Here is a 27,071-nt window from a genome sequence, read left to right as displayed (position 1 = left end):
AAACATCCCATAGCATCGTTAGCTAGCACCTCTTGGCAGGCAACACACTGTGGCAGTGGAGCATCTTCAGATCCAGTCCATGAAAATCCAAACTTTAAATAATCGTGGTCATACTTCCTTCTTTTTCCAGTCCCCCAGGATTCCGCGGGCCTTTTTTGTGATTGTTGCGGGCTAAAATGTCTGATGTTGCGGGGGGTTTTCCAAAAAAATTGTGATGAAAGTTGCAGTGTTTTTTAGGTTTTTGTTGCGATTACATTGCGGGAGGAAGTGAAAGTTGCGAGAAATTGTTGCGATTTTCTCTTTTTGTGATTAAAATTGAGTGATATGTTAAATATTAAGTTATTACTGAACAACTATTGATTAAAAAAACAAAGAGAAATGGTCCTATAAACAACTTTACCAATATAAAAGATTACCAGGACTACAAAAATGCAGAAAAATAGGCTTTACTTATCCAAATGCACCTGTTGGTTCAAAAGTTAAAGTGCATAGAACCTCACAGCACAACATGAAGTTACCTTAAAATATAATATAAATGCCTCAGCTTTTATGTAAGAAAAAAAAAACCTATTAATACTAGTACTGAGTGCAGGCAGTCTCTCCTGAAGACTAAATTAAACAATAATTATAAACTAATAAAATAAATGGCTCAGGCTTCATAGAAGTAAAAAACAATTTGAACAGACTCTCACAGTATGATGCTGAAGCTACCTAAACAATGGAAAATAAAATACCATTTTGGCAAAAATGTTGGCATCCATTACCTTCTTGTATTAAGTAAAAAAAAAAATAAAGTGCACACAGTCCTTCACTGTAAACATAACACACTTTCAGTGTTGTCAGATACTGCTGACGTTTTCCAGTCCAAAATATGTTCAAAACCTGCCAAAATGCACTTGAAATCGTCCAATCTGGCAACACGACGTGCATGCTGCTTCTCTTGAACACACGGAAGTAAGGCGGAAGGTAGTTTGTCGACGTCACCTCAAGACGACGCCAATGATTGGTCAAATTTGCGGGAAAGTTGCGGTGATTGGATATAATTGCAACACCGCCCTGAATTCGCGGGGATTGGTTGAATTTGCGCTGAAGTTGCAAATCGCAACATCCTGGAGGCTCTGTTTTTTTGCTTGGCCCAGACTTTGTCTCCTCACTCACTGTAGCTTTAGGTACTAAAAACCAATCCATTTTGTCTCTCACGTTGCGCCCCCCCTGAAGAACTCTGGCGCCCCCCAGGGGGGGCGCGCCCCACACTTTGAAAAGCCCTGCCCCAGCGGACAGGGGCCACAATCTGGGATACAGGGATAATAGGACCAACTTCGCTCTCCCTGTTGGTGGGAGCGAACAGCCTGGAAAGCGCGTCAGGTTTGGTATTTTTGGAGCCGGGGCGGTATGATAGGGTAAAGTCAAACTGACTGAAAAATAAGGCCCACCTAGCCTGTCATGGATTGAGTCTCTTTGCTTGCTGGAGGTACTCCAGGTTCTTGTGGTCCGTCCAGACCAAAAATGGGTGTTGCGCTCCCTCCAGCCAGTGCCTCCACTCCTCAAGGGCCAGTTTAACTGCTAGCAGTTCTCGATCCCCCATGTCATACCGGGACTCCGCAGAACTCAGGCGGTGGGAGAAGTATGCGCAGGGGTGCAACCTTCCTTCCAAGCGTTGAGAGAGGACCGTGCCGACACCGCTGTCCGAGGCGTCCACCTCGACGATGAAGGGTTGCGAAGGGTCCGGGAGGACCAGAATGGGTGCCGTGCAGAAGCGGTGCTTGAGGTCTTTGAACGCCTTTTCCGCCTGAGGAGACCAGACATATGATCCACCTGTCCCTTTGGTGAGGTCCGATATGGGCGCTGCTACAGAACTAAAGTTCTTGATGAACTTGCGGTAGAAGTTAGCAAATCCTAAGAACCACTGAACCTCTTTGATGGACTTGGGGGTGGGCCAGTCCTGGATGGACAGGGTCTTGGCTGGATCCATCTGGAGTTGGCCTGTCCGTACAATAAAACCCAGAAAGGAGACCTCGGGAACATGAAATTCGCATTTCTGGGCCTTAGCGAACAGATTGTTCTGTAGCAGCCTCTGGAGAACCTGGCGGACATGGTGGCGGTGCTCCTGCACGGTCTTGGAAAAGATTAGGATGTCGTTGAGGTAGACAAAAATGTACAGGTTAATCATGTCCCTCAAGATGTCATTGATTAGGGCAGGGGTGTCAAACCTGATCCATAAAGGGCCTTGTGGCTGCAGGTTTTCATTCCAGCCATGCAGCAGCACAACTGACTTGGCTCATTCAATCAACTGAACTGTCTTCACACAGTCAAATACTTGCAGCCACACCCACCCTTGATTAAAGGGTGGGTGTGTCAGTTGATTGAATAAGCCAAATCAGGGTGCTGCTGCATGGCTGGAATGAAAACCTGCAGCCACATGGCCCTTTATGGATCAGGTTTGACACCCCTGGATTAGGGCCTGAAAAACAGCTGGTGCGTTGGTGAGTCCGAAGGGCATCACCTGGTACTCGTAGTGCCCTGACGGGGTGTTAAAGGCAGTCTTCTACTTGTCTCCTTGTCGGATATGGACGAGGTGGTATGCGTTCCGTAAGTCCAACTTGGTGAAGACGGTGGCGCCTTGGAGCAGGTCGAATGCTGTGGACATCAGCGGAAGGGGATAGCGGTTGCGCACGGTGATCTTGTTCAGGCCCCTATAATCAATACACGGTTGGAGCCCCCCATCCTTCTTGCCGACAAAGAAGAAGCCTGCACCAGCAGGTGAAGTGGAGGGTCGAATGAACCCAGAGACCAGGGCTTCCTTGATGTATTCCTCCATGGCCTTGCGTTCTGGCTGAGAGAGGGAGAACAGTCGGCCCCGAGGAGTAGTCGTCCCAGGGAGCAAGTCAATGGCACAGTCGTAGGCGCGGTGCGGAGGAAGGACGGCAGCCCTGCTCTTGCTAAAAACCTCTTTCAGATCCCAGTACTCTGTGGGAACTTGAGATAACTCGGTGAGATCAGGAGGCTCGGCAGGAGACACAGGAGAGCTAGAGAGCAGACAAGAGGCATGGCATGCAGGACCCCGTTCCACAACCTGGCTTGTTACCCAGTCTATGCGAGGGTTGTGGCGAGTAAGCCAAGGAAGGCCTAGAATAACTGGGAACTCAGGTGAATGAATAAGGTGCAGGGATATTTCTTCTTTGTGACCTTGAGACTGGAGAAAGACTGGAGAAGTAACTTGGGTGACTCTTCCATCACCTAAAGCTTGGCCATCCAGGGCAGACACAGACAGTGGGACTTCAAGAGGCACAGTCGGGACATTGATACTTTGGGCGAAGTGGATATCCATAAAGTTTCCAGCCGCCCCTGAGTCTAACAAGGCCTGGCAAGAGTGGACGGACTCACCCCAGGAGATGGAAACCGGGATGTAGAGTCCTTGGCCAGGAAGTCCGGGAGAGAGGGTAGGCCCGTCACAACCCTCCCTCAGCTGGACAGGGCGGTCCTTTTCCTGAGAGCTTGGGACATGATGCTCGGAAGTGACCAGGCTTGCCACAGTAGATGCAGCAGTTGTCCCTCCTTCTGCACTCCCTCTCAGATGCGGAGAGGCGAGTATGACCCACTTGCATGGGTTCTGGACAGTCACTGGAGGAGGTAGATGGGCTCCATGTAGAGGCAGTGAGGCCGGGGAGACTCAGGACTTGGCGGCATTCTCTAATCCTGTTGTCCAGACGAATGGCATGAGAAATCAGTGTTTCGAGGTCACTTTGGCATCCGATAGAGGCCAGACCATCTTTGATGAGGTCAGACAGACCATGGTGAAAGGCTGAAACCAGGGCAGTCTCGTTCCATCCACTTACTGCTGCGAGCGTCCGGAACGAGATGGCGTAGTCTGCGACGCTTCCTCCTTGCTGGATGGACATGAACTTTCTGGCTGCGTCTTTGCTGATGTCTTGATCGAAGACACGAAGCATCTCCTCCGTAAACATCTGGAAATCAGAGCACTCGGGTCCCTGTCTCTGCCAGATGGCTGTTGCCCAAGCTCGTGCCTTACCAGCTAACAAGGTTATCACAAAGGCAATCTTGCGGCGATCCATAGTGTAGGTGGTAGGCTGGAGCTCAAAGGTGAGTTGGCACTGGGTAAGGAACTCCCAACACTCACTGTGCTTGCCATCATACCTCTGTGGTGCAGGAAGGCTAGGTTCGCGAGGTGAAGGAGGCAGCATGGCAGGAGGCACTGGAGCAGGAGCGGATGGTGGAGCAGGAGCAGGAGATGGGGGCAGAGAAGTCAGCTGTGCCAGGGTTTTCCCAATTTGCTGGGGCAGTACCTCGTGGCGAGCAAGGGTCCGTCCATGAGTGTCTATGGTGGATCCGAGGCGTGTTAACGCGGCCATCATTCCCTGAAGGTTAGCCGGGTAGACAGTTGAAGAAGCCTCTGCTAGGTCAGTCATGACAGAGTCTTTCTGTTAGGGTTTTGCTGGGATTCGAACCCAGGTCGCTGGTGTGATAATCCAGCAAACCCCCACTAGGCCACCAGGGGGATGACTCAAGTACAGAGGCGTGAGGCGTAGGTAGAGTATCAAAAAACAGTTTATTTACAATATATACAATCCGATGGAAAAAACAAAAATAAAATCCAAAAGCTCAGAAGATGACCAAAAATAAAAATATCCAAAGGTTCAAAGTCCCAAAAAACAAAAGGAAAGGCAAAAATGCAGAACGCTCAGAAGATCAAAAATACAAAGTCCAAAGAAAGCAAAAACATCAAAAACACAAGGGCACAGGCAAGATACGTGGGACAGAGGAAACTAGCACTAGACAACATAGCATAAAGACTCCATAACACAGGAACAAACAGAGGAGTATTTATACACAAAACAATTAAGGAACAAGGCGGGGCAGGAAACAGGCAATCAAGACAAACACAAAACACAGTGGCGGCCTCTAGAGGCCAAAACAGTCCCAGTCCTAACAACAGTGCATAATATCATCAAAAGATTCAGAGAATCTGGAAGAATCTCTGTGCATAAGGGTCAAGGCCGGAAAACCATACTGGGTGCCCATGATCTTCAGGCCCTTAGACGGCACTGCATCACATACAGGCATGCTTCTATATTGGAAATCGTAAAATGGGCTCAGGAATATTTCCAGAGAACATTATCTGTGAACACAATTCACCGTGCCATCCGTCGTTGCCAGTGAAAACTCTATAGTTCAAAGAAGAAGCCGTATCTAAACATGATCCAGAAGCGCAGACGTCTTCTCTGGGCCAAGGCTCATTTAAAATGGACTGTGGCAAAGTGTGGAAAACTGTTCTTTGGTCAGACGAATCAATATTTGAAGTTCTTTATGGAAATCAGGGACGCCGTGTCATTGGGACTAAAGAGGAGAAGGACGACCCAAGTTGTTATCAGCGCTCAGTTCAGAAGCCTGCATCTCTGATGGTATGGGATTGCATTAGTGCGTGTGGCATGGGCAGCTTACACATCAGGAAAGACACCATCAATGCTGAAAGGTATGTCCAGGTTCTAGAGCAACATATGCTCCCATCCAGACGACGTCTCTTTCAGGAAAGACCTTGCATTTTCCAACATGACAATGCCAAACCACATACTGCATCAATTACAGCATCATGGCTGCGTAGAAGAAGGGTCCGGGTACTGAACTGGCCAGCCTGCAGTCCAGATCTTTCACCCATAGAAAACATTTGGCGCATCATAAAACGGAAGATACGACAAAAAAGACCTAAGACAGTTGAGCAACTAGAATCCTACATTAGACGAGAATAGGTTAACATTCCTATCCCTAAACTTGAGCAACTTGTCTCCTCAGTCCCCAGATGTTTACAGACTGTTGTAAAGAGAAAAGGGGATGTCTCACAGTGGTAAACATGGCCTTGTCCCAACTTTTTTGAGATGTGTTGTTGTCATGAAATTTAAAATCACCTAATTTTTCTCTTTAAATGATACATTTTCTCAGTTTAAACATTTGATATCTCATCTATGTTCTATTCTGAATAAAATATAGAATTTTGAAACTTCCACATCATTGCATTCCATTTTTATTTACAATTTGTACTTTGTCCCAACTTTTTTGGAATCGGGGTTGTACTTTACAGGCCTTTGGATTTGGTGATGGATTTATAAATTGGGTAAAGGTTCTGTATTCTGCACCACGGGCAGCTGTTCTCACTAACAGAATTGTGTCTCCGCTCTTTCATTTCGGTCAAGGGACTAGGCAGGGGGACCCTTTGTCTCCGTTGCTTTTTACTATATTTGTGGAGCCATTGGCAGTCTCTATAAGAGACGATTCAAGAATCAAGGGTGTGCTGGCAGGAGGACAGATACACAAATTATTTTTGTATGCGGATGACATACTGCTGATATTGTCAGATCCGGCCTCTTCCATTCCAGGGGTCATGGATATTATTGAGAATTTCTCAGAAATATCAGGTTACAAAATTAATTGGCAGAAATATGAAGTAATGCCCATTTCTGTTGGTTGTTCACATGCAGATATTGGAACATTCCTGTAAGTGACCGCTTATGTTCTGCGACTTTTATTTTGAAATCCCTTGGTGATGATGCGCATGCGCAGATAACAGCTCCAATATGGTAGACATCTTATAAAAGTAGATTGGCGTTTTTGGTCTGACTTTGAACATACAGCACAGCATATACACATGGCGTGAATCCACCTTTGTCTAAGTTTTAGAAGCTTTTTTTTATGTCTCGACAAAGTTGGAATTCTGAGTTGAAGTGTTTACAAGTGGCAACATGGAGTGTTAATGGATTGCTGAATGGACTGCTAGTTTGCACCCTTGGAAAGTGGAGCGAGGTATGCAATGTCTGTTTTTTTTTTGTTGTCAAGATAATTAGTGAAATGTGTGAACCGTGAGTGTTGTTGTTGAGGACATGTGACTATGAATGTTTTGTAATGTATGTAGGCTGTGCTTATTGGTAAACGTGTAATTATGGTGATGTGAATTGTGAAGGTGTAGGAATTGTTTGTACACAGACTTTTTTTTTATCTTTATTACTGGACTAGTCTTCTTCTTTGTGAAAGATGTATATTTTATTAAATTTTAGTTTCACGGTGCTGAAGGAACGACGAAATAAAAGTGAATGCACCCGTTTCGAGACTCCATCTGCCTTTTCTTCCGAGGGCTGCTACAGTGAAACTCGTCACGAGGCTTGAGTCAACCACCGTGCTTCGCCAGGACCATCTACCAGGACCAGCTTGCTGAATGTGCACGAATTTCCATCCATGGTCTACAGATAAGTCCACCGCCAGAGACTTTTTCAGACTTGGTAACCTACGAGTGAAATTCAGTGACATTTAACATGGACATTGAAGGTTGTGAAATGGAAATAGCCTATTCATTGGGGTTGTGTGTTTATCAGACCGTTGGGTAATTTTATAAAATCGTTTTTAAACGTGCATATGTAATTTTAAATGTAATTACCAGAGTTGAGCACATACCTACTACACTTACTTACTCAATATAGACACATAGATAAATAATATGTCCAAACAGACTGAAGAAGCAGAGATGTTGGAGATCTCTGGAGAAGCAAATCAAACACAAGTTATTCGGTCCAGCCCTCGCGAGCGAAAGTTAACAGAGAAGGGGCAAGCCTTATATGAACAGGCCGCAAAGAAAAATGAGAGAGCATTTAATAAGGCTTATGAATTGTGGAGAAAGTCAGCGAAGGATATAAGAACACAAAGTCCTGTTGCTCGCATGAGGAGCTTGAATTATACCAAGTCAATATTGAGTCTAAATATAAGGTGATTGCTGAACATTATCAGGCTATGCAACGAAACCGTAGTACAACTCCAGACATTGTAAAACGAATGGATGCATGTGGATCTATAACATCAGATATTTGTGAACTTGTCGCTAGATGACTAAAGAGCACACGTGAATTTAATGACCAACTTGAAAAGGAAAGAGTGAGACAGATATTGAATAAACAGGAGTATGGATCAGTCTTTGGTAGAACAAACACAGAAACTGTGGTCTCTGGGTTGTCTAAGGAATCGGATAAAGTCTCCAATGCCAACTCTGCGGTGTCCAGCAAACGTGCCGATGCTGAGGTGGAATTTGCTGCCAAGGTGGAACAGGCAAAGGCTATGTAAGAGCTGTATGCTCAACAATCGAAGCTTGATGAAATGGAGCAGGAATGGAAAGTAAAGGAGGCTGAAATGAAATTAAAAATGCAAAAGGAAAAAATAACGCTTCAACAGTTACAAGCTGACAGTGACGTAAAGGTAGCAGCAGCAAGTGTTAAAGCCTACAATGACAGTGAAGGCCTCATTCGTGGCAGTGAACAACTTCAAACCCCAGAGGACCACCAAAACACTTCAAAACTTCCATTAAATGCTCAAGCCAAACTCTTTCAGTCACATTATGCATTACAAGAAACTTTGACAAATCCATCAGTCAATTTAGCATGAGAAATTGCTAGTTCATTTACTCTAAGTCATCTACCTGTTCCAGAACCTACGACATTCACCGGTGATCCCTTGAAATTCATAGATTGGCAATTGTCTTTTAACGCCTTAATCGATCAGAGGCCACTTCCTGTTGCTGAAAAAATGCTTTATTTAAAGAGTTATCTTGCAGGAGAGGCACGCAAGGCTGTGGAAGGATTCTTCTACCGAAACGCAGAGGATGCCTATCAGGGCGCTTGGGCAGTGCTTCAAGATAGATATGGGAGTCCATTCATTATCCAAAAGGCCTTCAGAGACAAGCTTGTAAAGTGGCCAAAGATTGCTGCCAATGACCCAATTGCTCTTAGAGAGTTTGCTGATTTTCTTAGAGGATGTGCTGAGGCTATTCCACATGTAAAGGGACTAAGCATTCTTGATGACTGTGAGGAGAACCATAAACTTCTTAAAAAGCTCCCTGATTGGTTAGTGCGCAGGTGGAGTCGTATTGTCGTAGAAAAATTAGATGAAAGTGGAAATTATCCAAGCTTTGTGCATTTTGCTGAGTTTATGGCAAAGGAAGCACGAATAGCATGTAACCCCATTGCTTCACCATTTCTGCTGAATATCAAAACAATGGATGAGAGGATTTCACAGCGAGTTAAAACCCTAAGCACAGTCACTGAAGCGAAGGATTCTTCTATAGAGATCTTGCAGTCACGTGACCGGAAGGTACACAACCGCCATCTTGTCGGTCAAAAACAGCTGAATACTGCTGCACTCGTGTACAGAATGGATCAATTTCAACCGACGGACTACACGGCTCATTTTTCTAATGAACAGATAACTAGATATATGTCTAAAATAAACGATCTACAGATTTATGACCCTTATGGCTTACCGGACGGAGTTTTCACGACCGGATTTTGAACTTCCAGAGGTGGAATACCCAGACATGTATAATTACCTCATTAACTTTCCCTCGCTGTTCAGTGGTGAAGCACTGCGTGCTTATAAATCTCTGGACAGTTATCTTTACAGAAATTCAGGATTTGTCAGCGACTGAGATGTGGCATCTTGTAAACAAGAATCCTCATTGGATGGGTAAGTCACTTAAATATCGAGTATAGCACTGACCAGCCGATTATAGAATAGAATAAGGTAATTCCAGCTGTAATTCCAAATCGTCCGTCTTGTTTACATGGATCTGGCGTTGGAGAGGTAGAGGCTTGGCAGTGGAGATTTGAGTGGCTGTTTTCTGAGCTTAGTCAACAGGCCGGCTCTGCAGCCTCGCTTTTGCTTCCGCTCCCGACACCGCCTCCTTCGCTTTGCTTCCGATAACAATCCACGGAGACCCTGCTGGTCTCGCTATCTCATCCGGAATGTTGTGCATGCGATGGAAATCGCTACAAACCGTCATTTTCTGCTGGAAACCAATGTCCAGTAAGTCCATACGGTTGTAGTGGATATTGAAGTCCGGTACAGACGAACAACACGCAAAAATACACAAAAAAAACCATAAACGTGCACAGGTAGGGAGAGCTTGTAGCCGCAGCCGTTGTAGTAGAATTGTATATAGTAGGGTTTTCCAGAAGAAAAGATAGAAGTAAAAGTAGAACTAGAAGTAGAAGGCGGAATATGGCGTTTGACCGACAAGATGGCGTCTGTCACAATCTGGATCGGCTGTGACGTCACATGCAATTGCTCCATAGAGACAGAACAGTCAAAGGCATGGCCACCTTGCTTATGTTGCCAAGATGCAGCTCATGGTGTTGCTAGATGTCCAACCTTTGCTGTAAAATCTATAGATGCTAAAAGAGTGTTCATTTATGAACATCACCTTTGTTTTGGCTGCTTAAGGAAAGGACACATTACTAAAGACTGTAAAAGGCGTCATATTTGCAACATGTGTGGTCGACGTCATCCAACATATCTGCACATAGAAGGAAGAGTAACTCCAAATGAAGTCACGCCAGCTGACTCTGGGGCCATGGGGGAATGTACAACTGAGGAAACGCATATTGTTAATTCACATGCTTTGACACGACATGCTTTAGCTACATCTAGCATTGTCCCTGTTCTTGTGTCTTCAATAGCAGTACCAGGGAAGGAAGTTCTCACTTATGCATTACTTGATACACAGTGATTCTACTTTCATATTAGATGATTTAGCTTCTGAACTCGGTGTGCCCGGACTTCCAGTACAACTTAAGTTGAGCACCATGACTGCCGCCAATATAGTAATAGCAAGTAAGGTTGTTAGCAGTCTACAGGTTAGAGGGTTGAATTCTGAATTATGTGAATGTGAAGCAAGCCTATACTCGGGATTTCATTCCAGTCGATAAGTCACATATTCCCATTAACAGCACTGCACTTCAGTGGTCACATTTGAAACATCTAAAGGGCAAAATGTCACCTTTGCAAGATTGTGAAGTGGGACTATTAATTGGTTATGACTGCCCGTCAGCATTAGCCCCCCTTGAGGTCATCGCAGGCAGTGAAAATGAACCCTTTGCTCAAAGAACTGCATTAGGTTGGAGTATCATTGGGTCAGCAAATCCCCATTTAGATAGGCAAGGAAACCAAAGCTTTGTTCATCGAATTTCAGTAAGGGAAATCCCAGTCCCCTCTGCCCTAGAAGTAATAAAGGTGTTGGAGTTTGACTTGAATGAAAAGACCTATGAAAATAAATGTGTGTCCCAGGAGGATGTTCAGTTTATCCAGTTCTTGAGTGCCAATATTAAGCAGAAGGACAATGGGCATTGAGAGGCCACTTCCCTTTAAGGGCACTGATGCACCAATTCTTCCAAATAATAAGAAGCTGGCTACCATTAGGCTACAACACCTGAAGAAAAGGTTGAAGGCAAACGAGCAGTATTATGATAGTACACAGCCTTTATGAAAGACATAATGCATAGAGGTGATGCAGAATTGGCCCCGGCAGCTTCTGAGAAAGAAACTGTGTGGTATATCCCACATCATGGGGTATACCACCCCAAAAAGCCAGATAAACTTAGAGTTGTGCTTGATTGCTCTGCTAAGTTTAATGGAATATCCTTGAATGACACACTGCTAACAGGCCCTGATTTAACCAACTCCTTGGTGGGAGTACTTTTACGATTTAGAAGAGTGCTGTGATTTGCGACATTGAGAAAATGTTTCATCAATTCTCTGTTGTGCCTGAATGCCGTAATTATTTGAAGTTCCTTTGGTGGGAGGGAGGTCAATTGAATGCAGAACCTCAGGAATATAGAATGACAGTCCACCTTTTTGGTGCCGCCTCCTCGCCTGGGTGTGCTAATTATGGCCTCCGGTATCTGGCACAACAACATAAGACGGAATATCCTCTAGCATCAGCCTTTATAGAGAACAGTTTCTATGTGAATGATGGGTTGATTAGTGTCCCAACAGAGGAAGAGGCTAAAGAATTGATTGTCGGGGATCGGTTTTCCTCCTGGACAAAGCTCATCAAGGTGATTGCAAGGATTAAGAGAATGGGATCCAGAGAAACTCCATCATATGCTGACTGTGTGTCTGTTGAAGAACGGAAAAGAGCTGCAGAGATCGTGATTGAAATGGCCCAACAACAAGCCTTTGCATCAGAAATGAAGGTCCTCCAAACGAGTTGCAATGGCACGAGTCTTCCAAGTTCAAGTTCTCTGTTTTGCCTGGACCCCTTTCTAGAAGCAGGTCTACTTCGTGTTGGTGGGAGACTGAAAGAGGCAGCACTGAGTCAAGAGCTAAAGCACCCCATCATTCTCCCAAAGGGCAGCCATATTACAGAGTTGATAATGGCTTATTATCATACCCAGATCTGCCACCAGGGGCGTAATCAAACGTTGATGGAGCTGCGAAATAATGGCTTTTGGGTTCAAGGTGGGAGTAAGACTGTAGCCAACTTTGTTCACAAATGTGTAAAATGTCGAAAGCTTAGACGACCTGTAGAGGAACAAAAGATGGCCGATCTCCCCAAAGAACGCTGCCAAGTTTCAGCCCCCTTCACATTTTGTGGGATGGACTGTTTTGGTCCATTTATAGTTAAAAGGGGTCGAAAGGAGTACAAGCGGTATGGGCTCATTCTTACATGTTTGTATTCACGTGCAGTCCACATTGAAATGTTGGAAGACATGTCTACGGACTGTCTTATCACTGCCCTAAGATGTTTTGTCAGTCTGAGAGGAGCTGTCAGTCAGCTACGCTGTGACCAAGGCACAAATTTTGTTGGCGCTAAAAATGAGCTCAAAGAAGCCCTTAAGCCACTGGTGCCGGCCCGCGGGCCGGATCCGGCCCGAATGAACATCTAATCCGGCCCCCTTGCTGATGGCCCTCTAATCGTTCGGCCGGCAGAGAGCCATCAATGTCTGCCGCACCCCATCGAACAATTATTACAGAACAATTACCTGTCTTTCACTGCCGATCGCATTGACGTCAGAGGCGGAGATTTGCCTGATGGCCCTTCCATTTGCATCGGTCCAATTCGCGCCACAGACTGTTTAAAAGCAGCGGCCGAACAGTGAAAGTCAGATCACAACATCGGACAGGGACTCCATACTTCTCCAGCGCAAGATTAATTATTGAATCCATCTCTGCTTTCTCGCTTGCTCTCTCTCTCGTTTCTCTGTTCTCAACTCTATCTCCTCGTTGCCTTCTCTTCGTCTCTGTCGCAGCGCGTGCACTGACCAAGGGACGAGCCGCTCGCTCACTATCAGTCAGTCAGGATGTTATCAAAAAAGCGGAAGATTGACGCTGAATCCCTCCAAAAACAACAAGCAGCTTTCTCAAGATGCCGAGATACACATGAAGGTTCGTTTTAATTGTATATCTTATTCAAGTCTAATTTTTATGTTAACTGCAGCTGTTTTTGAATGGGAATTCTATATAACTTTTCATTTTATTTCTTGTTTAGGGGCAGTGAAGGCGAGCTATGCCATCACATGGGAGATAGCAAAAGCATCCAAGCCTTTCTCTGAGGGGGAATTCGTGAGGAACTGCATGATAAAGGCAGCGGAGCTAGCGTGTCCAGAAAAGCGACAAGCTCTAGCGAACATCAGCTTATCCCGACCTACAGTGACCGAGAGAGTGGAGGAGCTCTCCAGCGACTTGAACAGCCAACTGAAAGAGAAGATTAAGTCTTTCATCGCGTTCTCCATTGCTCTCGATGAGAGCACTGATGTGACTGATACAGCCCAGTTGGCGATATTTATTCGCGGAGTGGATGCTTCCTTACATGTCACCGAGGAGTTTGTTTCCATCGTGCCTTTGACAGACACCACTACAGCTAACGACGTGTTTGTTAGCCTTGTCGGGGCCCTTGACAATCTGGAGGTGGACTGGAGTCGTGCTGTCAGTGTGGCTACGGATGGTGCACCTTCCATGGTAGGGAGAAAGGCCGGAGTGGTTGTTAAGTTGAGAGAAAAGGTACGAGAGGCCAACCCAGACCAGGTATTCTGGAATTTTCACTGTATATTACACCAAGAGGCTTTGTGCTGCAAGAGTCTGAAAATGGAGCATGTTATGAGTGTTATTGCCACTGTCAATTTTATCAGAGCGAGAGGGCTCAACCACCGGCAATTCGATGCATTTTTATCTGAAAATGACATCCACCAGGGCCTTCCCTATCACACCGATGTGCGTTGGTTGAGCCGAGGCGCAGTGCTCAAACGGTTCTACAAATTGCGCAAAGAGATAGCCGAGTTCATGCAGGCTAAAGGGAAGCCTGTGGAGGAATTGGACGACACCGAATGGACCAGGGACCTTGCCTTTTTAGTGGACATTACCGAACACCTGAACTTATTGAATGTTAATATGCAAGGTCGCAACAAACTCGTTACTGGGTATTACGACGGTGTCCGTGCGTTTCAACGTAAACTTGCATTATGGAAGGCACAGCTCTGTCAGCGCAATGCAGCCCACTTCCCCTGTTTGAAATCTCTGTCTGTCAGTCATCAGAGCATGGACAAGTATGCAAACTTGCTTTCCGGTCTCATGCACGAGTTTGCCAAACGATTCACGGTTTTCACTGAACTGGAAAAGGACTTTGCGTTTTTTGGCTCTCCATTCACCACGGATGCTTCCGAGGTCCCCGAGGCGATGCAAATGGAACTGATAGACTTGCAATGCTGCACGCGGTTGAAGGACATGTACAAATCTGTTGGTATTGAATCATTCTACCAATCGTTGCCACCTGAGTACCCGACTATCACTGCATTTGCGGGTAAAATACTCTGTATGTTTGGGACAACATATTTATGTGAGCAGGCATTTTCAGTTATGAATATTAATAAATCGAAAATGCGCAATCGTATGACACATGGACATCTCAATGATGTCATGAAAATAGCCACGGCCCAGAGCCTGTCCCCCAATGTGGACAAGCTGGTGAAAAATAAAAGGCTTCTGGCTTCGACATGTAAAATGTAGCTGGCTTGTCTGCCCATGTAACATAGTGCTGTGAAGTAATGATTGGGAGGGTATGTTTGTGGGAGTGGGAGTTTGTGGGAGTTGTTTAAGTTAATGTACCATCTGTTATTTATGTCTTATTATTATTAAGTTCTAGTGAATATTTAGTCACTTGGCCTGTTGGTGGAGTACTTAACCTTGGCACATCTTTTGACTTCTTTAGGGCTACTTAGGGCCATCTTTTTTAATTGGCCTAATTAGGCCTGTGTATTGACATGGTTTTATGTGCAAGTTGTCAATAAATCTGATCAAAGTAATTTACAGTTTGTGTTTTTATGTGTCCTTGTCCATTTTGTTTTTTTATTATTTAAAAAACCAAACATTTATAAATAATATTTATATTCATAAATGATATCAAATAGTATGTCTATTTGTTTAGTGTTTGGTCTTGTCACGCCGGTAATGTGGCCCCCTGAGGTCCCACTTGAAAACAATCTGGCCCCCTGACCAATTTCACCCTGGCACCCCTGCCTTAAGCAATGCGATATAAAGGCACTGGAAGTTTTTCTGGCAGATAAGCAATGTGAATTCATATTCAATGCTTCTTCTGCTAGTCATGCAGGGGGCATTTGGGAGCGCCAAATCCGTACAATCCGGAATGTGTTAAATGTTACTGTTGCTCAATGCTCAGGGAGATTAGATGACTCATCTCTCGGAACACTGTTCTACGAAGCAATGGCTATTGTAAACAGTCGACCTTTAAGTGTTGAGGGAATTAACGACCCCCATTCATTGGAGCCCTTGACTCCAAATCACCTTGTCTTGATGAAGTCTAAAATTGCCTTGCCACCACCTGGAAAGTTTGTAAGGGAGGACTTGTATGCTGCAAAAAGGTGGCGCAGGGTACAATACCTTGTTGAGCAGTTCTGGAGTAGGTGGAGGAGAGAATATCTCCAGAATGTTTCCTTGAGACAGAAGTGGCATGCACCCCGGAGGAATCTAAGGATAAATGACCTGGTCATTATTAAGGAGGATATGCTCCCTAGGAATGAGTGGCATCTTGGACGTGTGATTGACGTCATAGAAGGAGCTGATGGGCTGGTTCGTCGTGTCAAGGTGCAAGTTGGAGATCGAAATCTGATAAAGAAAGGACTCTACATGTTTAAAACCTCAGTTGTTGAATGGCCTATCCAAAAATTAGTCTTACTACTTGAAGCTTAGTAAACAGTTTTCACCCACATCACATGCATTATACATTTTTTTTTCTTGTATGTAAGAATTTAAGATGTGTTCTATGCCTAGAAATCATGGGTGATTCATGTTCGTTTGCACTTCATTCATTATAACATGATTTGGTGGGAGTGTAAGTGACCGCTTATGTTCTGCGACTTTTATTTTGAAATCCCTTGGTGATGATGCGCATGCGCAGATAACAGCTCCAATATGGTAGACATCTTATAAAAGTAGATTGGCGTTTTTGGTCTGACTTTGAACATACAGCACAGCATATACACATGGCGTGAATCCACCTTTGTCTAAGTTTTAGAAGCTTTTTTTATGTCTCGACAAAGTTGGAATTCTGAGTTGAAGTGTTTACAAGTGGCAACATGGAGTGTTAATGGATTGCCGAATGGACTGCTAGTTTGCACCCTTGGAAAGTGGAGCGAGGTATGCAATGTCTGTTTTTTTTTGTTGTCAAGATAATTAGTGAAATGTGTGAACCGTGAGTGTTGTTGTTGAGGACATGTGACTATGAATGTTTTGTAATGCATGTAGGCTGTGCTTATTGGTAAACGTGTAATTATGGTGATGTGAAGGTGTAGGAATTGTTTGTACACAGACTTTTTTATCTTTATTACTGGACTAGTCTTCTTTGTCAAAGATGTATATTTTGTTATTAAATTTTAGTTTCACGGTGCTGAAGGAACGACGAAATAAAAGTGAATGCACCCGTTTCGAGACTCCATCTGCCTTTTCTTCCGAGGGCTGCTACAATTCCCATTTACCTGGATACCTTCAGGAATGAAGTATTTGGGCATAAGGTTAACCACAGACTTTAAGGAACTTGTCCAAATGAATATGAATCCAGTTCTTCAATCTATTCAGACCAACTTTGCTAAGTGGAAACTGTTCAATTTATCTTTATGGGTGAAAATAAATACAGTTAAAATGATTTCTTCAAAGATTAACTATATTTCAATGATGATCCCTTTGACAATTCCTGGAGCACTGATTAAGCAGTATAATGTTATAGTCAGAGACTATTTGTGGAATGGGAAGAAGCCTCAGATCAGTATGAATAAGCTGTTTACTAACAAAGAAAGGGGTGGTCTGGCTTTGCCAAATATAGAACTGTATAATATAGCCTTTGAAATGGTCAGACTGTGTAAACACTGGTCAAAAGGGAGTCAAATTTGGGATGGATTTTGATTGAGAGGTCGCTGGCCTCTCCATTTGGATACATGGATGCTCTGTCTCAAAAACTAGCTAATGCTCAGGTAGTTAACCCTATTTTACAACACTCAAGGGATGTTTGGCTCAAGGTCCATAAACTGTTTGGCATGTCTCAGTACAAACAGAGTTATTCATCTTTATGGGAAAATCTTGCCTTTAAGATAGGAAAGAAAACTATCTTTTGGAAAACATGGTATAGCAAAGGAGTTGTTACCATTCAGGATTTATTTGAGGAAGGGATCTTCTGTTCATTTGAAGGACTGAGGAACAGATATAATCTAAATGACAAGGGGGACTTTTGGAAATACCTTCAGTTACACAGTTGTGTATTGTCTACTGGCCACAATGCAGAACAAGCAGAAAATGTATTGCATAACTACAGTGGTGCTTGAAAGTTTGTGAACACTTTAGAATTTTCTACATTTCTGCATAAATATGACCTAAAACATCAGATTTTCACACAAGTCCTAAAAGGAGATAAAGAGAACCCAGTTAAACAAATGAGACAAAAATATTATACTTGGTCATTTATTTATTGAGGAAAATGATCCAATATTACATATCTGTGAGTGGCAAAAGTATGTGAACCTCTAGGATTAGCAGTTAATTTGAAGGTGAAATTAGAGTCAGGTGTTTTCAATCAGTGGGATGACAATCAGGTGTGAGTGGGCATCCTGTTTTATTTAAAGAACAGGGATCTATCAAAGTCTCATCTTCACAACACATGTTTGTGGAAGTGTATCATGGCACGAACAAAGGAGATTTCTGAGGACCTCAGAAAAAGCGTTGTTGATGCTCATCAGGCTGGAAAAGGTTACAAAACCATCTCGAAAGAGTTTGGACTCCACCAATCCACAGTCAGACAGATTGTGTACAAATGGAGGGAATTCAAGACCATTGTTACCCTCCCCAGGAGTGGTCGACCAACAAAGATCACTCCAAGAGCAAGGCGTGTAATAGTCGGCAAGGTCACAAAGGACCCCAGGGTAACTTCTAAGCAACCGAAGGCCTCTCTCACACTGGCTAATGTTAATGTTCATGAGTCCACCATCAGGAGAACACTGAACAACAATGGTGTGCATGGCAGGGTTGCAAGGAGAACGCCACTGCTCTCCAAAAAGAACATTGCTGCTCGTCTGCAGTTTGCTAAAGATCACGTGACAAGCCAGAAGGCTATTGGAAAAATGTTTTGTGGACGGATGAGACCAAAATAGAACTTTTTGGTTTAAATGAGAAGCATTATGTTTGGAGAAAGGAAAACACTGCACTCCAGCATAAGAACCTTATCCCATCTGTGAAACATGGTGGTGGTAGTATCATGGTTTGGGCCTGTTTTGCTGCATCTGGGCCAGGACGGCTTGCCATCATTGATGGAACAATGAATTCTGAATTATACCAGCGAATTCTAAAGGAAAATGTCAGGACATCTGTCCATGAACTGAATCTCAAGAGAAGGTGGGTCATGCAGCAAGACAACGACCCTAAGCACACAAGTCGTTCTACCAAAGAATGGTTAAAGAAGAATAAAGTTAATGTTTTGGAATGGCCAAGTCAAAGTCCTGACCTTAATCCAATCGAAATGTTGTGGAAGGACCTGAAGCGAGCAGTTCATGTGAGGAAACCCACCAACATCCCAGAGTTGAAGCTGTTCTGTACGGAGGAATGGGCTAAAATTCCTCCAAGCCAGTGTGCAGGACTGATCAACAGTTACTGCAAACGTTTAGTTGCAGTTATTGCTGCACAAGGGGGTCACACCAGATACTGAAAGCAAAGGTTCACATACTTTTGCCACTCACAGATATGTAATATTGGATCATTTTCCTTCATAAATAAATGACCAAGTATCATATTTTTGTCTCATTTGTTTAACTGGGTTCTCTTTATCTACTTTTAGGACTTGCGTGAAAATCTGATGATGTTTTAGGTCATATTTATGTAGAAATATAGAAAATTCTAAAGGGTTCACAAACTTTCAAGCACCACTGTATTTGAGGCTTCCCAGCATGGCGCAAACTTCCTCTGTTTTCTATAAAATGGCTGCTAATGCCTTATATGGTAAAAGTGACAATCTGAGGATAATATGGCAAAGGGATCTGGGCATTGATATGGGACAAGTTTGGGAGAATATTGTTAATAATATGGGTTGGCCAGTGAGGGATATCAAGAGCAAATTTATTAATTATAAAACAATTCATAGATATTACTGGACCCCTGTTAGACTTAAAAGGCTTGGTTTAATTCAGAGTGCTGGAAATGTAAGGGTTCTTTGGGTACTTTTCAACATCTCATGTGGGAATGTCCACTGGTATCCCCTTTTTGGGATCAAGTAATTATGACTATGGAGGAGTGGTTGGAGCTCACCCCGTTTTTGCCTACTTGGTGATAAAATTCTGTTAACCGTTGGACTTATGAAGGGGCAGTTTGGGCTGGTTTTGGCAGGCTTTCCTAATCCAGCCAGGATCATTCTAAGGCAGTGGAAAAGTACAATTATGCCCTGTCACAAGGACTGGATTGAACTCATGACAAATACAGCCTCTCATGAATTAATGCTAGCCAAAGTAAGAGACTCGGTGTCAAAATTCAGTGATATGTGGGGAAGCTTCCTAACATATATAGAAGGTAGGGATCAGTGATAAAGGTAATGATTCAAGGCATATCAGGATGTGTGTTGGGGAGGGGGGACTGTAATCTGTAGTGCTGTGCAATTGTTATATGTTTTTGTTTTGTGAATTTTTGTTGTTTTGTCTGTAAAATGCTGTGGTGTGTTATGTTGCATTGTGTTTGAAAATAAAATGTGAATAACAAAATAGTGGGTATATGTAGTTTTGATCCCATATTGATTTCAGAAAATTTAAAATAAAAAAAGAGAACTTGTGCAACAAATTCTTTTTTTGTTTGTTTTAAATTAAAGATGTTTGTTGTACAAAAAAAAAATTTAAAAATAATTGAAAGTCCAATATTGCCATGGTATTCATGTCCATGATGACCTTCATGTAAACTTCTGATTATAACTGTAAACACAAAATATTTTAAAAAGCAAGTTGGGTCTTTTTGTGTGTGATATTAACTTTTTACCATGTGCATTGTTGAACTCTTGAATCCAATTGGTCAGAAGGTGTTAATTTTCTAAAATAGCAGCACTGACAGTTATGCCAGCTACTGTCTGACATAATCTAGACTGATAACCAGATAAAAATGTATTGCTGTTTAAAAAAAAAAAAAGGAAATTGTGTAATGTTTTGTTATAGTGAAGTTTTCTGTAAGAAGCAATTTAACATTTTTGGAATGAGTCTCCAGCATTAGCATTTTGTAACAGTCAGTAATTTTTCCACCATAGGAAAATCTTTAGGACAGAGGACTGTACGTTGCAGCTTCTTGCTAACTTCGAGAGAGAGAGAGAGGAGAGGAGAGGCTGGTGATGAAACGGACGCTTATAGCTAATATAACTGAAAAGAGGAAATACAGTAACTTGTTTAATGGATGTTCTATATTACATATTAATAAACCGTTATTAATAAACTAAGTTTCATTTAATAACACAGCAAAATGCTGTTGTATAAGAGGGAAAAAAACCATATTGGGACATGCTGTTATTGGAAAATAATCATTATCCTTATCTTTACCTCCAGTCTTGTTTATTTAAAAAAAAAAAAAAAAAAAAAAAACAGTAAGCACATGCTACAACTTGCCAGTTTTGTACATAAACACTCCATTTACATTTATTATTTTTTATTCGAAGTAATTTACAAGTTAGGCGATGTCACTATCTGGCTTATCTGTGCTTCATGTCAGACTTGTGCCTGAGCCTTCAGAACTGTTATCCTCCATCCTGACACTAACATACAATAATGTGAATACTGCATCATTTTAAAAAAACAAAACAAAAAAAAAAACCCACTATTTACAGACACAATAAATCAAAGCTATGAGAGGTAATGCAAACATTTTTTAATATAGCTCAGCATTATAAAAACACAGCTGTTCCTGGTAGGAGTTGTTTGTATGAAAAAAACATTTCCAGACAAAATACATCATTTAGCAATATCATCTGCAAATATGTCTAGGTTTAAGCTGAAGCTGAAAGTCTCAGTCAGGAAATTAGCAGTTCATCATAAGCAAGTCCATTCTTCCAACCCTGCAGCAGTAATCCAAGGTGTGCACTACTATTTAAGTGTTGTATTCTTGTTCTGCTGTCCCTCTGAAAGGGTATTCTAGGATGTCGCTGTCTGAATCTGGCCTTTGTGTACATACTCCAGAGCTGTGGCGATAGTCCTCATGTCCATCTCAATGCTGCGTGCCCAATTCTCCACATCACCAATTTCCTGATTGAAAAAAAATATATAGGAATGGGTCAATTGGCAAGTTTGAGGACTTAAAAAAAAATCTGTCATCCATCCATCCATTATCTATAGATAATTTTCACTGACGTCACGGCATTCCGGGGAACGCCCCCCAGCCGCCATCTTGGGGGGCAAACAAAACGGACCATCGCCACTACCGGCTACGTTATCTCGGACAAATTTATGAAGTTATATAGTCAGTTTTCTAAAATAAAAGATCAATGTCTGCAAAATCAAGCAAACAGAAGTATATAGATACATTAGACGACATCTCACGACAACGGTATGCAGCCAAACTGGCCTTGATTGGGGGAATTGACCCCTACGAAGTGGACAAAGATGCATTTTCAAGTGACTATACAGGGCTTCCAAAGCCTGAAACTGACTTCATCAAACTTTAAAGGCTGTCTGATATATACAACTTTATATATTCACAGCGCGCCTTTTGGCGGATGCCGCCTGAATCGCGCAGATCCGATTTTTTTTTTAGGGGGGGCGTTGGAGTGTCTGATTATAATTTCAAAGTAAATTCTGTATTAAAATTACTAAATAAGCAAATCTGTTACAGTCCATGAAACAGGAAGTATAAGGATGAGAAAAAAACAGTTTAAATCGGAAAGCTGCGCACATATGCGCAGTCCTGCATACCGCTCGGGCTGCGCAAATGTGCGCAGCTTTCCGATTTAAACTGTTTTTTTCTCATCCTTATACTTCCTGTTTCATGGACTGTAACGGATTTGCTTATTTAGTAATTTTAATACAGAATTTACTTTGAAATTATAATCAGACACTCCAACGCCCCCCCCCCCAAAAAAAAAAATCGGATCTGCAGCGATTCAGGCAGCATCCGCCAAAAGGCGCGCTGTTTGCATCCCAAACACAAATCAAATCATACAGAATAGACCTAAAATGTTTTTCAAAAATGACCCTTGCGTGAGTGAAGTGACAAGTTTCAAATAGAAACGTGACAAACGAGCGATATTAAGTGTACATTACAATGTAAACGTACACTCAGCAGTTCCAGTTAGGCATTCTCCAGAGATTGTTCACATGATGTTTTGGTTTCCAAAAACAAACTTAAACACAATTGATTGTTTATTTGAACAACTTACCACTTATAAAATGATCAGAGCAGACTTTGCTGTGTTTGGAAGGCTGATAATCCTTGCAGTTGATTCTCGCAAGCCATAGATTTCTCCTTTGTATGCTGAGTTTGTTTGCTCGCCTTCGTGCTCCCGTACAGTGGGAATTCCATAAAAGCTCCGCTTGACTTCATCATCTGACCTATTACGACAGCCGTGAATACAACAGGTGTGCACCATTGCTAGCTTTAAATAGCCTGCTTGGGTTCTTTTGAAGACTTTGTACTCGCGCGTTACAATGTGTGCTCAGTCACCCGTACGGTAAGCTGGACCCCCAAGATGGCCGCCACTAGGGAATCCCCGACTCTGTGACGTCATGTGAAAACTATCTATAGAGATCTTGCAGTCACGTGACCGGAAAGTACACAACCGCCATCGTGTCGGTCAAAAACACCGCTGAATACTGCTGCACTCGTGTACAGAATGGATCAATTTCAACCGACGGACTACACGGCTCATTTTTCTAATGAACAGATAACTAGATATATGTCTAAAATAAACGATCTACAGATTTGTGACCCTTATGGCTTTCCGGACGGAGTTTTCACGACCGGATTTTGAACTGCCAGCGGAATACCCAGACGTGTATGATTACCTCATCAACTTTCTCTCGCTGTTCAGTGGTGAAGCACTGCGTGCTTATAAATCTCTGGACAGTTATCTTTACAGAAATTCAGGATTTGTCAGCGACTCAGATGTGGCATCTTGTAAACAAGAAAATGATCCTCACTGGATGGGTAAGTCACCTTAAGTATTGAGTATAGCACTGACCAGCCGATTATAGAATAAGGTAATTCCAAATCGTCCGTCTTGTTTACATGGATCTGGCACTGAAGAGGTAGAGGCTTGGCAGTGGAGATTTGAGTGGCTGTTTTCTGAGCTTAGTCAACAGGCCGGCTCTGCCTGTAGCCTCGCTTTTGCTTCGGCTCCCGGCGCTGCCTCCTTCGCTTTGCTTCCGATAACAATCCACGGAGACTCCGCTGGTCTCGCAATCTGGTCTCGTCCGGAATGTTTGTTTTTTTTTCTCGTCCGGAATGTTGTGCATGCGATGGAAATCGCTACAAACCGTCATTTTCTGCTGGAAACCAATGTCCAGTAAGTCCATACGGTTGTAGTGGATATTGAAGTCCGGTACAGACGAACAACACACAAAAATACACAAAAAAACAAAAAACGTGCACAGGTGGGGAGAGCTTGTAGCCGCAGCCGTTGTAGTAGAATTGTATATAGTAGGGTTTTCCAGAAGAAAAGGTAGAAGTAAAAGCAGAAGTAGAACCAGAAGTAGAAGGCGGAATATGGCGTTTGACCGACACGATGGCGTCTGTCACAATCTGGATCGGCTGTGACGTCACATGCAAGATCTCTATGGACCCTTTTCACGTGACGTCACGACAAACGCGGCCGCCATTTTGGACGTGGACTACCAGTAGTTTACCACAACCAACATTGAGGAATGGCAGCAAAGAAAGTTTTTACTTTCAGCAAGACTTCCATCATGCCACTATATTGTTGTGCACCTGGATGTAGTAACCATCAACAAACAAGGCAAGGTTTATCATTTTATCGGATCCCGACGGAGAAAATGGATAGCGGCCATTAACAGATTGGCAGCCCTCGGCATACCAACGCTTGTGTAGTGACCACTTTGTTGGAGGTAAGACGAATAAAATTAGCCAGAAAAGGCATTACATTGCTGTTAACATTCTGTGGCGGCGAGTGTGTAACCAAATAGGCTAAAATAACCCATTGTAACCTCTTTGTTCTTCTGTAGTAGCTATTGTTGACTAGCTAATGTCAACAAGTAGCTGGTATGTTACTGTAGCAATGTTTACGTTCAGTCATTTGGATGACTGTTAAAACCTTTCAGTCTCCAGTTTTTCCTTTACTGTATTTACTAGTTTACTGTAATTATGATCCGGCAGCTATTTACACCGGATCCAGTATAAATAGCTGCCGGAGCCGACGTCCAAGGTTCCGGAGCGCGCTCCAGCTTGCTCCCGGAGTGCTCCGGCCGAGGTTCCCCTCAAATTAAGCAGCGCGCGCCGGCTTGCTCCCGGAGTGCTCCGGCCGAGGTTCCGGAGCACTCTCCGGCCGAGGTTGCCCTCAAATTAAGTGGCTTGCTCCAGAGCAAGCTGGAGCGCGCTCCGGAACCTCGGCCGGAGCACTCCTGGAGCAAGCCGGAGCGCGCTCCGGAACCTCGGACGTTGGCGTGTATGTGTATGGCGATGGGTTTTTAATGACATAGGTATACAGATCATGTGGGCCGAAGTCAGGTAAAGACGAGGGCTTCGTGTACTTCCGTACGTCAGTGAACAATCCTGGTGGAAGCAGGTAAACGTCGTTCTCTAAGCCTGCTAACCTCAATTTTTGCAAATACCTCTCCCTCTGCTCGCCCTGTAAATGCCCTACGTCGCTGGATAGTGAAGGTGTTTTCTGCATCTCGCTCCTTTTTCTTTTATGTTTTTCGTTTGTCGCCTTCCTCGCATTCAAACTGATTCGAGCCGAAGTCCACTACATGTCCAAAATGGCGGTCGCGTTTACGAAGGTCACGTGACTGAAAAGGGTCTATAGTGCTTATCCATCAGGGTTGCAGGAGAAGCTAGAGCCAATCCCAGCTGACTTCAGGCGAGAGGCGGGGTAGACCCTGGGCAGGTCGCCAATCTATCATAGGGCTAACAAAGAGATGAACAGCCATTCACACACACATTCACACCTATGGGTAATTCAGAGTAGCTAGTTGACCTAATCTGCATGTCTTTGGACTGTGGGAAGAAACCAGAGCACCTGGAGGAAACCCACCTTGGCAAGGGGAGAACATGCAAACTCCGTACAGAAAGGCCGCAGTCGGCAGTAAGGTTAGAACTCAGAACCTTCTAGGCAATAGTGCTAACCAGTGCGCCACCATACTGCCCAAAATCTGTCATGCACTGTATTTTCCAAAATGTAAGACATAATTTTTCCTTATAGCAGTGGTTGTAATTTACAGTGATGCAAAAAGTATGTTTGGCTGTATAGGAAAACCCATCAGATATCACTTATGGCTGAATTTGAGCAAAACAGCCAAAACTTCTGAAAAATTCTATTTTGACCAAAATTGCATTTTTCTGTCAATAATATAGATTACCTTTGCAAAAATATAAATATATTTTATCAAAATGATGTAGAAATATTTTTATTTAGGCTACTTCTAACTTTGCCTTGGTTTTCTGCCTGCAAAAATTATGCTGGTGTGGCAGCAGGGGCATGGCCTAGCATCGATTTGTGAATGGAGGGCGGGGCTAGGGAAGGTGAGTGGCAAAGTCAATGCACCTGTGTCTAATTAATGCGTGTTTGTGTTGCAGGGACAGAGGATAGAAAAGGAGGGAGAGCGCAGAGAGAGGAGAGCTCTCCCTCCCAGAACACATATGGATGGATGGATGAGACAGACACTGGGAGAGTGAGTGTGTGTGACGCTGAAAAGTGGAAAATAAATAGTGTCTACACATCAGTTCCCGCCTGCCGTGCTTCTGTACTCCACCCTCATCAAGGAACGGTTACAGTGGTGCCGAAACCCGGGACGTACAGAAGGGAACCACAACATGGAGTCCTCCCCATTCCAAGAGCTCATCCGTGCCCTCACTACCACCCAGCAGAGCCAGCATCAAGCACTGATCGCCCTCCGGAAGGAGCAGGAGCAACGCTTTGAAGTCTTGATGCTGGCCCAGCAGGAAGATTGCCAAGCGTTCCAGCATCTGCTCGCGTCAGCAGGGGCTTTGACTAGCACCATGGCAGACCCTCACGCCATCCTCACGAAGATGGGCCCGCAGGATGATCCGGAAGCTTTCCTCGCTCTTTTCGAGCAAATGGCTGAAACATGGGGGTGGCCGTTTGGGCAGCGCACAGTGCACCTCCTCCCGCTTCTGACTGGCAAGGCGCAGCTCGCAGCGCTGCAGCTCCCTGCTGATAGCTGGCTTAGGTACATTGACCTGAAGAGAGCCATCCTGCAGCATGTCGGCCATTCCCCGGAACAACACCGCCAGCGCTTCCGGACACTGACACTGGAGGAGGTCGGCCGGCCGTTCACACTCGGCCAGCAACTCCGGGACGCCTGCCGACGGTGGCTGAGGGCGGAAGACCATGACACTGATGGGATCATCGATCTGGTGGCACTGGAACAGTTCATCTCTCAACTTCCGGAAGGAACGGCGGAATAGGTCCAGTGTCATCGCCCGGCGTCGCTGGAACGAGCCATCGAGTTGGCAGAGGACCATCTGGAGGCAGTTCCGATGGCAGGTGGACGAGGAGCCTCTCATGTTCTTTCTCTCTCTCCTTTGTCCCCCCCTTCCCC

General features: G+C 43.9%; 2 protein-coding genes across 2 annotated transcripts in view; one reads left to right on the top strand and one right to left on the bottom strand.

Moving 5' to 3' along the window:
* Positions 1-6,655: 6,655 nt before the first annotated feature.
* Positions 6,656-15,109, top strand: LOC132874030 (general transcription factor II-I repeat domain-containing protein 2A-like). Its single transcript, XM_060909899.1, has 4 exons — positions 6,656-6,813; positions 7,065-7,286; positions 13,077-13,212; positions 13,316-15,109. Exons 3-4 carry the CDS (start codon positions 13,128-13,130, stop codon positions 14,827-14,829), a joined length of 1,599 nt encoding a protein of 532 aa, XP_060765882.1. The 5' UTR covers positions 6,656-6,813; positions 7,065-7,286; positions 13,077-13,127; the 3' UTR covers positions 14,830-15,109.
* Positions 15,110-21,188: 6,079 nt separating this feature from the next.
* The window catches only part of bloc1s1 (biogenesis of lysosomal organelles complex-1, subunit 1), a 43,099-nt gene continuing 37,216 nt past the window's right edge, over positions 21,189-27,071 (bottom strand). Inside the window, exon 5 of the mRNA XM_060909927.1 lies at positions 21,189-21,584. Within this exon, the coding sequence (XP_060765910.1) occupies positions 21,474-21,584 (111 nt within the window). The 3' untranslated portion in view covers positions 21,189-21,473. The remainder of the gene's footprint in view (positions 21,585-27,071) is intronic.

The sequence above is a fragment of the Neoarius graeffei genome, chromosome 26 (assembly GCF_027579695.1).
Source record: "Neoarius graeffei isolate fNeoGra1 chromosome 26, fNeoGra1.pri, whole genome shotgun sequence".
Taxonomy (NCBI): domain Eukaryota; kingdom Metazoa; phylum Chordata; class Actinopteri; order Siluriformes; family Ariidae; genus Neoarius; species Neoarius graeffei.
Note: the sequence above shows the minus strand (reverse complement) of the source record. Positions and strands in the feature narration are given on the sequence as shown.

Coding starts and splice junctions, on each gene's coding strand:
- LOC132874030 (XM_060909899.1), top strand. CDS start 13,128: ATGTTATCAAAAAAGCGGAAGATTGACGCTGAATCCCTCCAAAAACAA. Junction 13,213..13,315: donor ATGCCGAGATACACATGAAG/GTTCGTTTTAAT, acceptor TTTCTTGTTTAG/GGGCAGTGAAGGCGAGCTAT.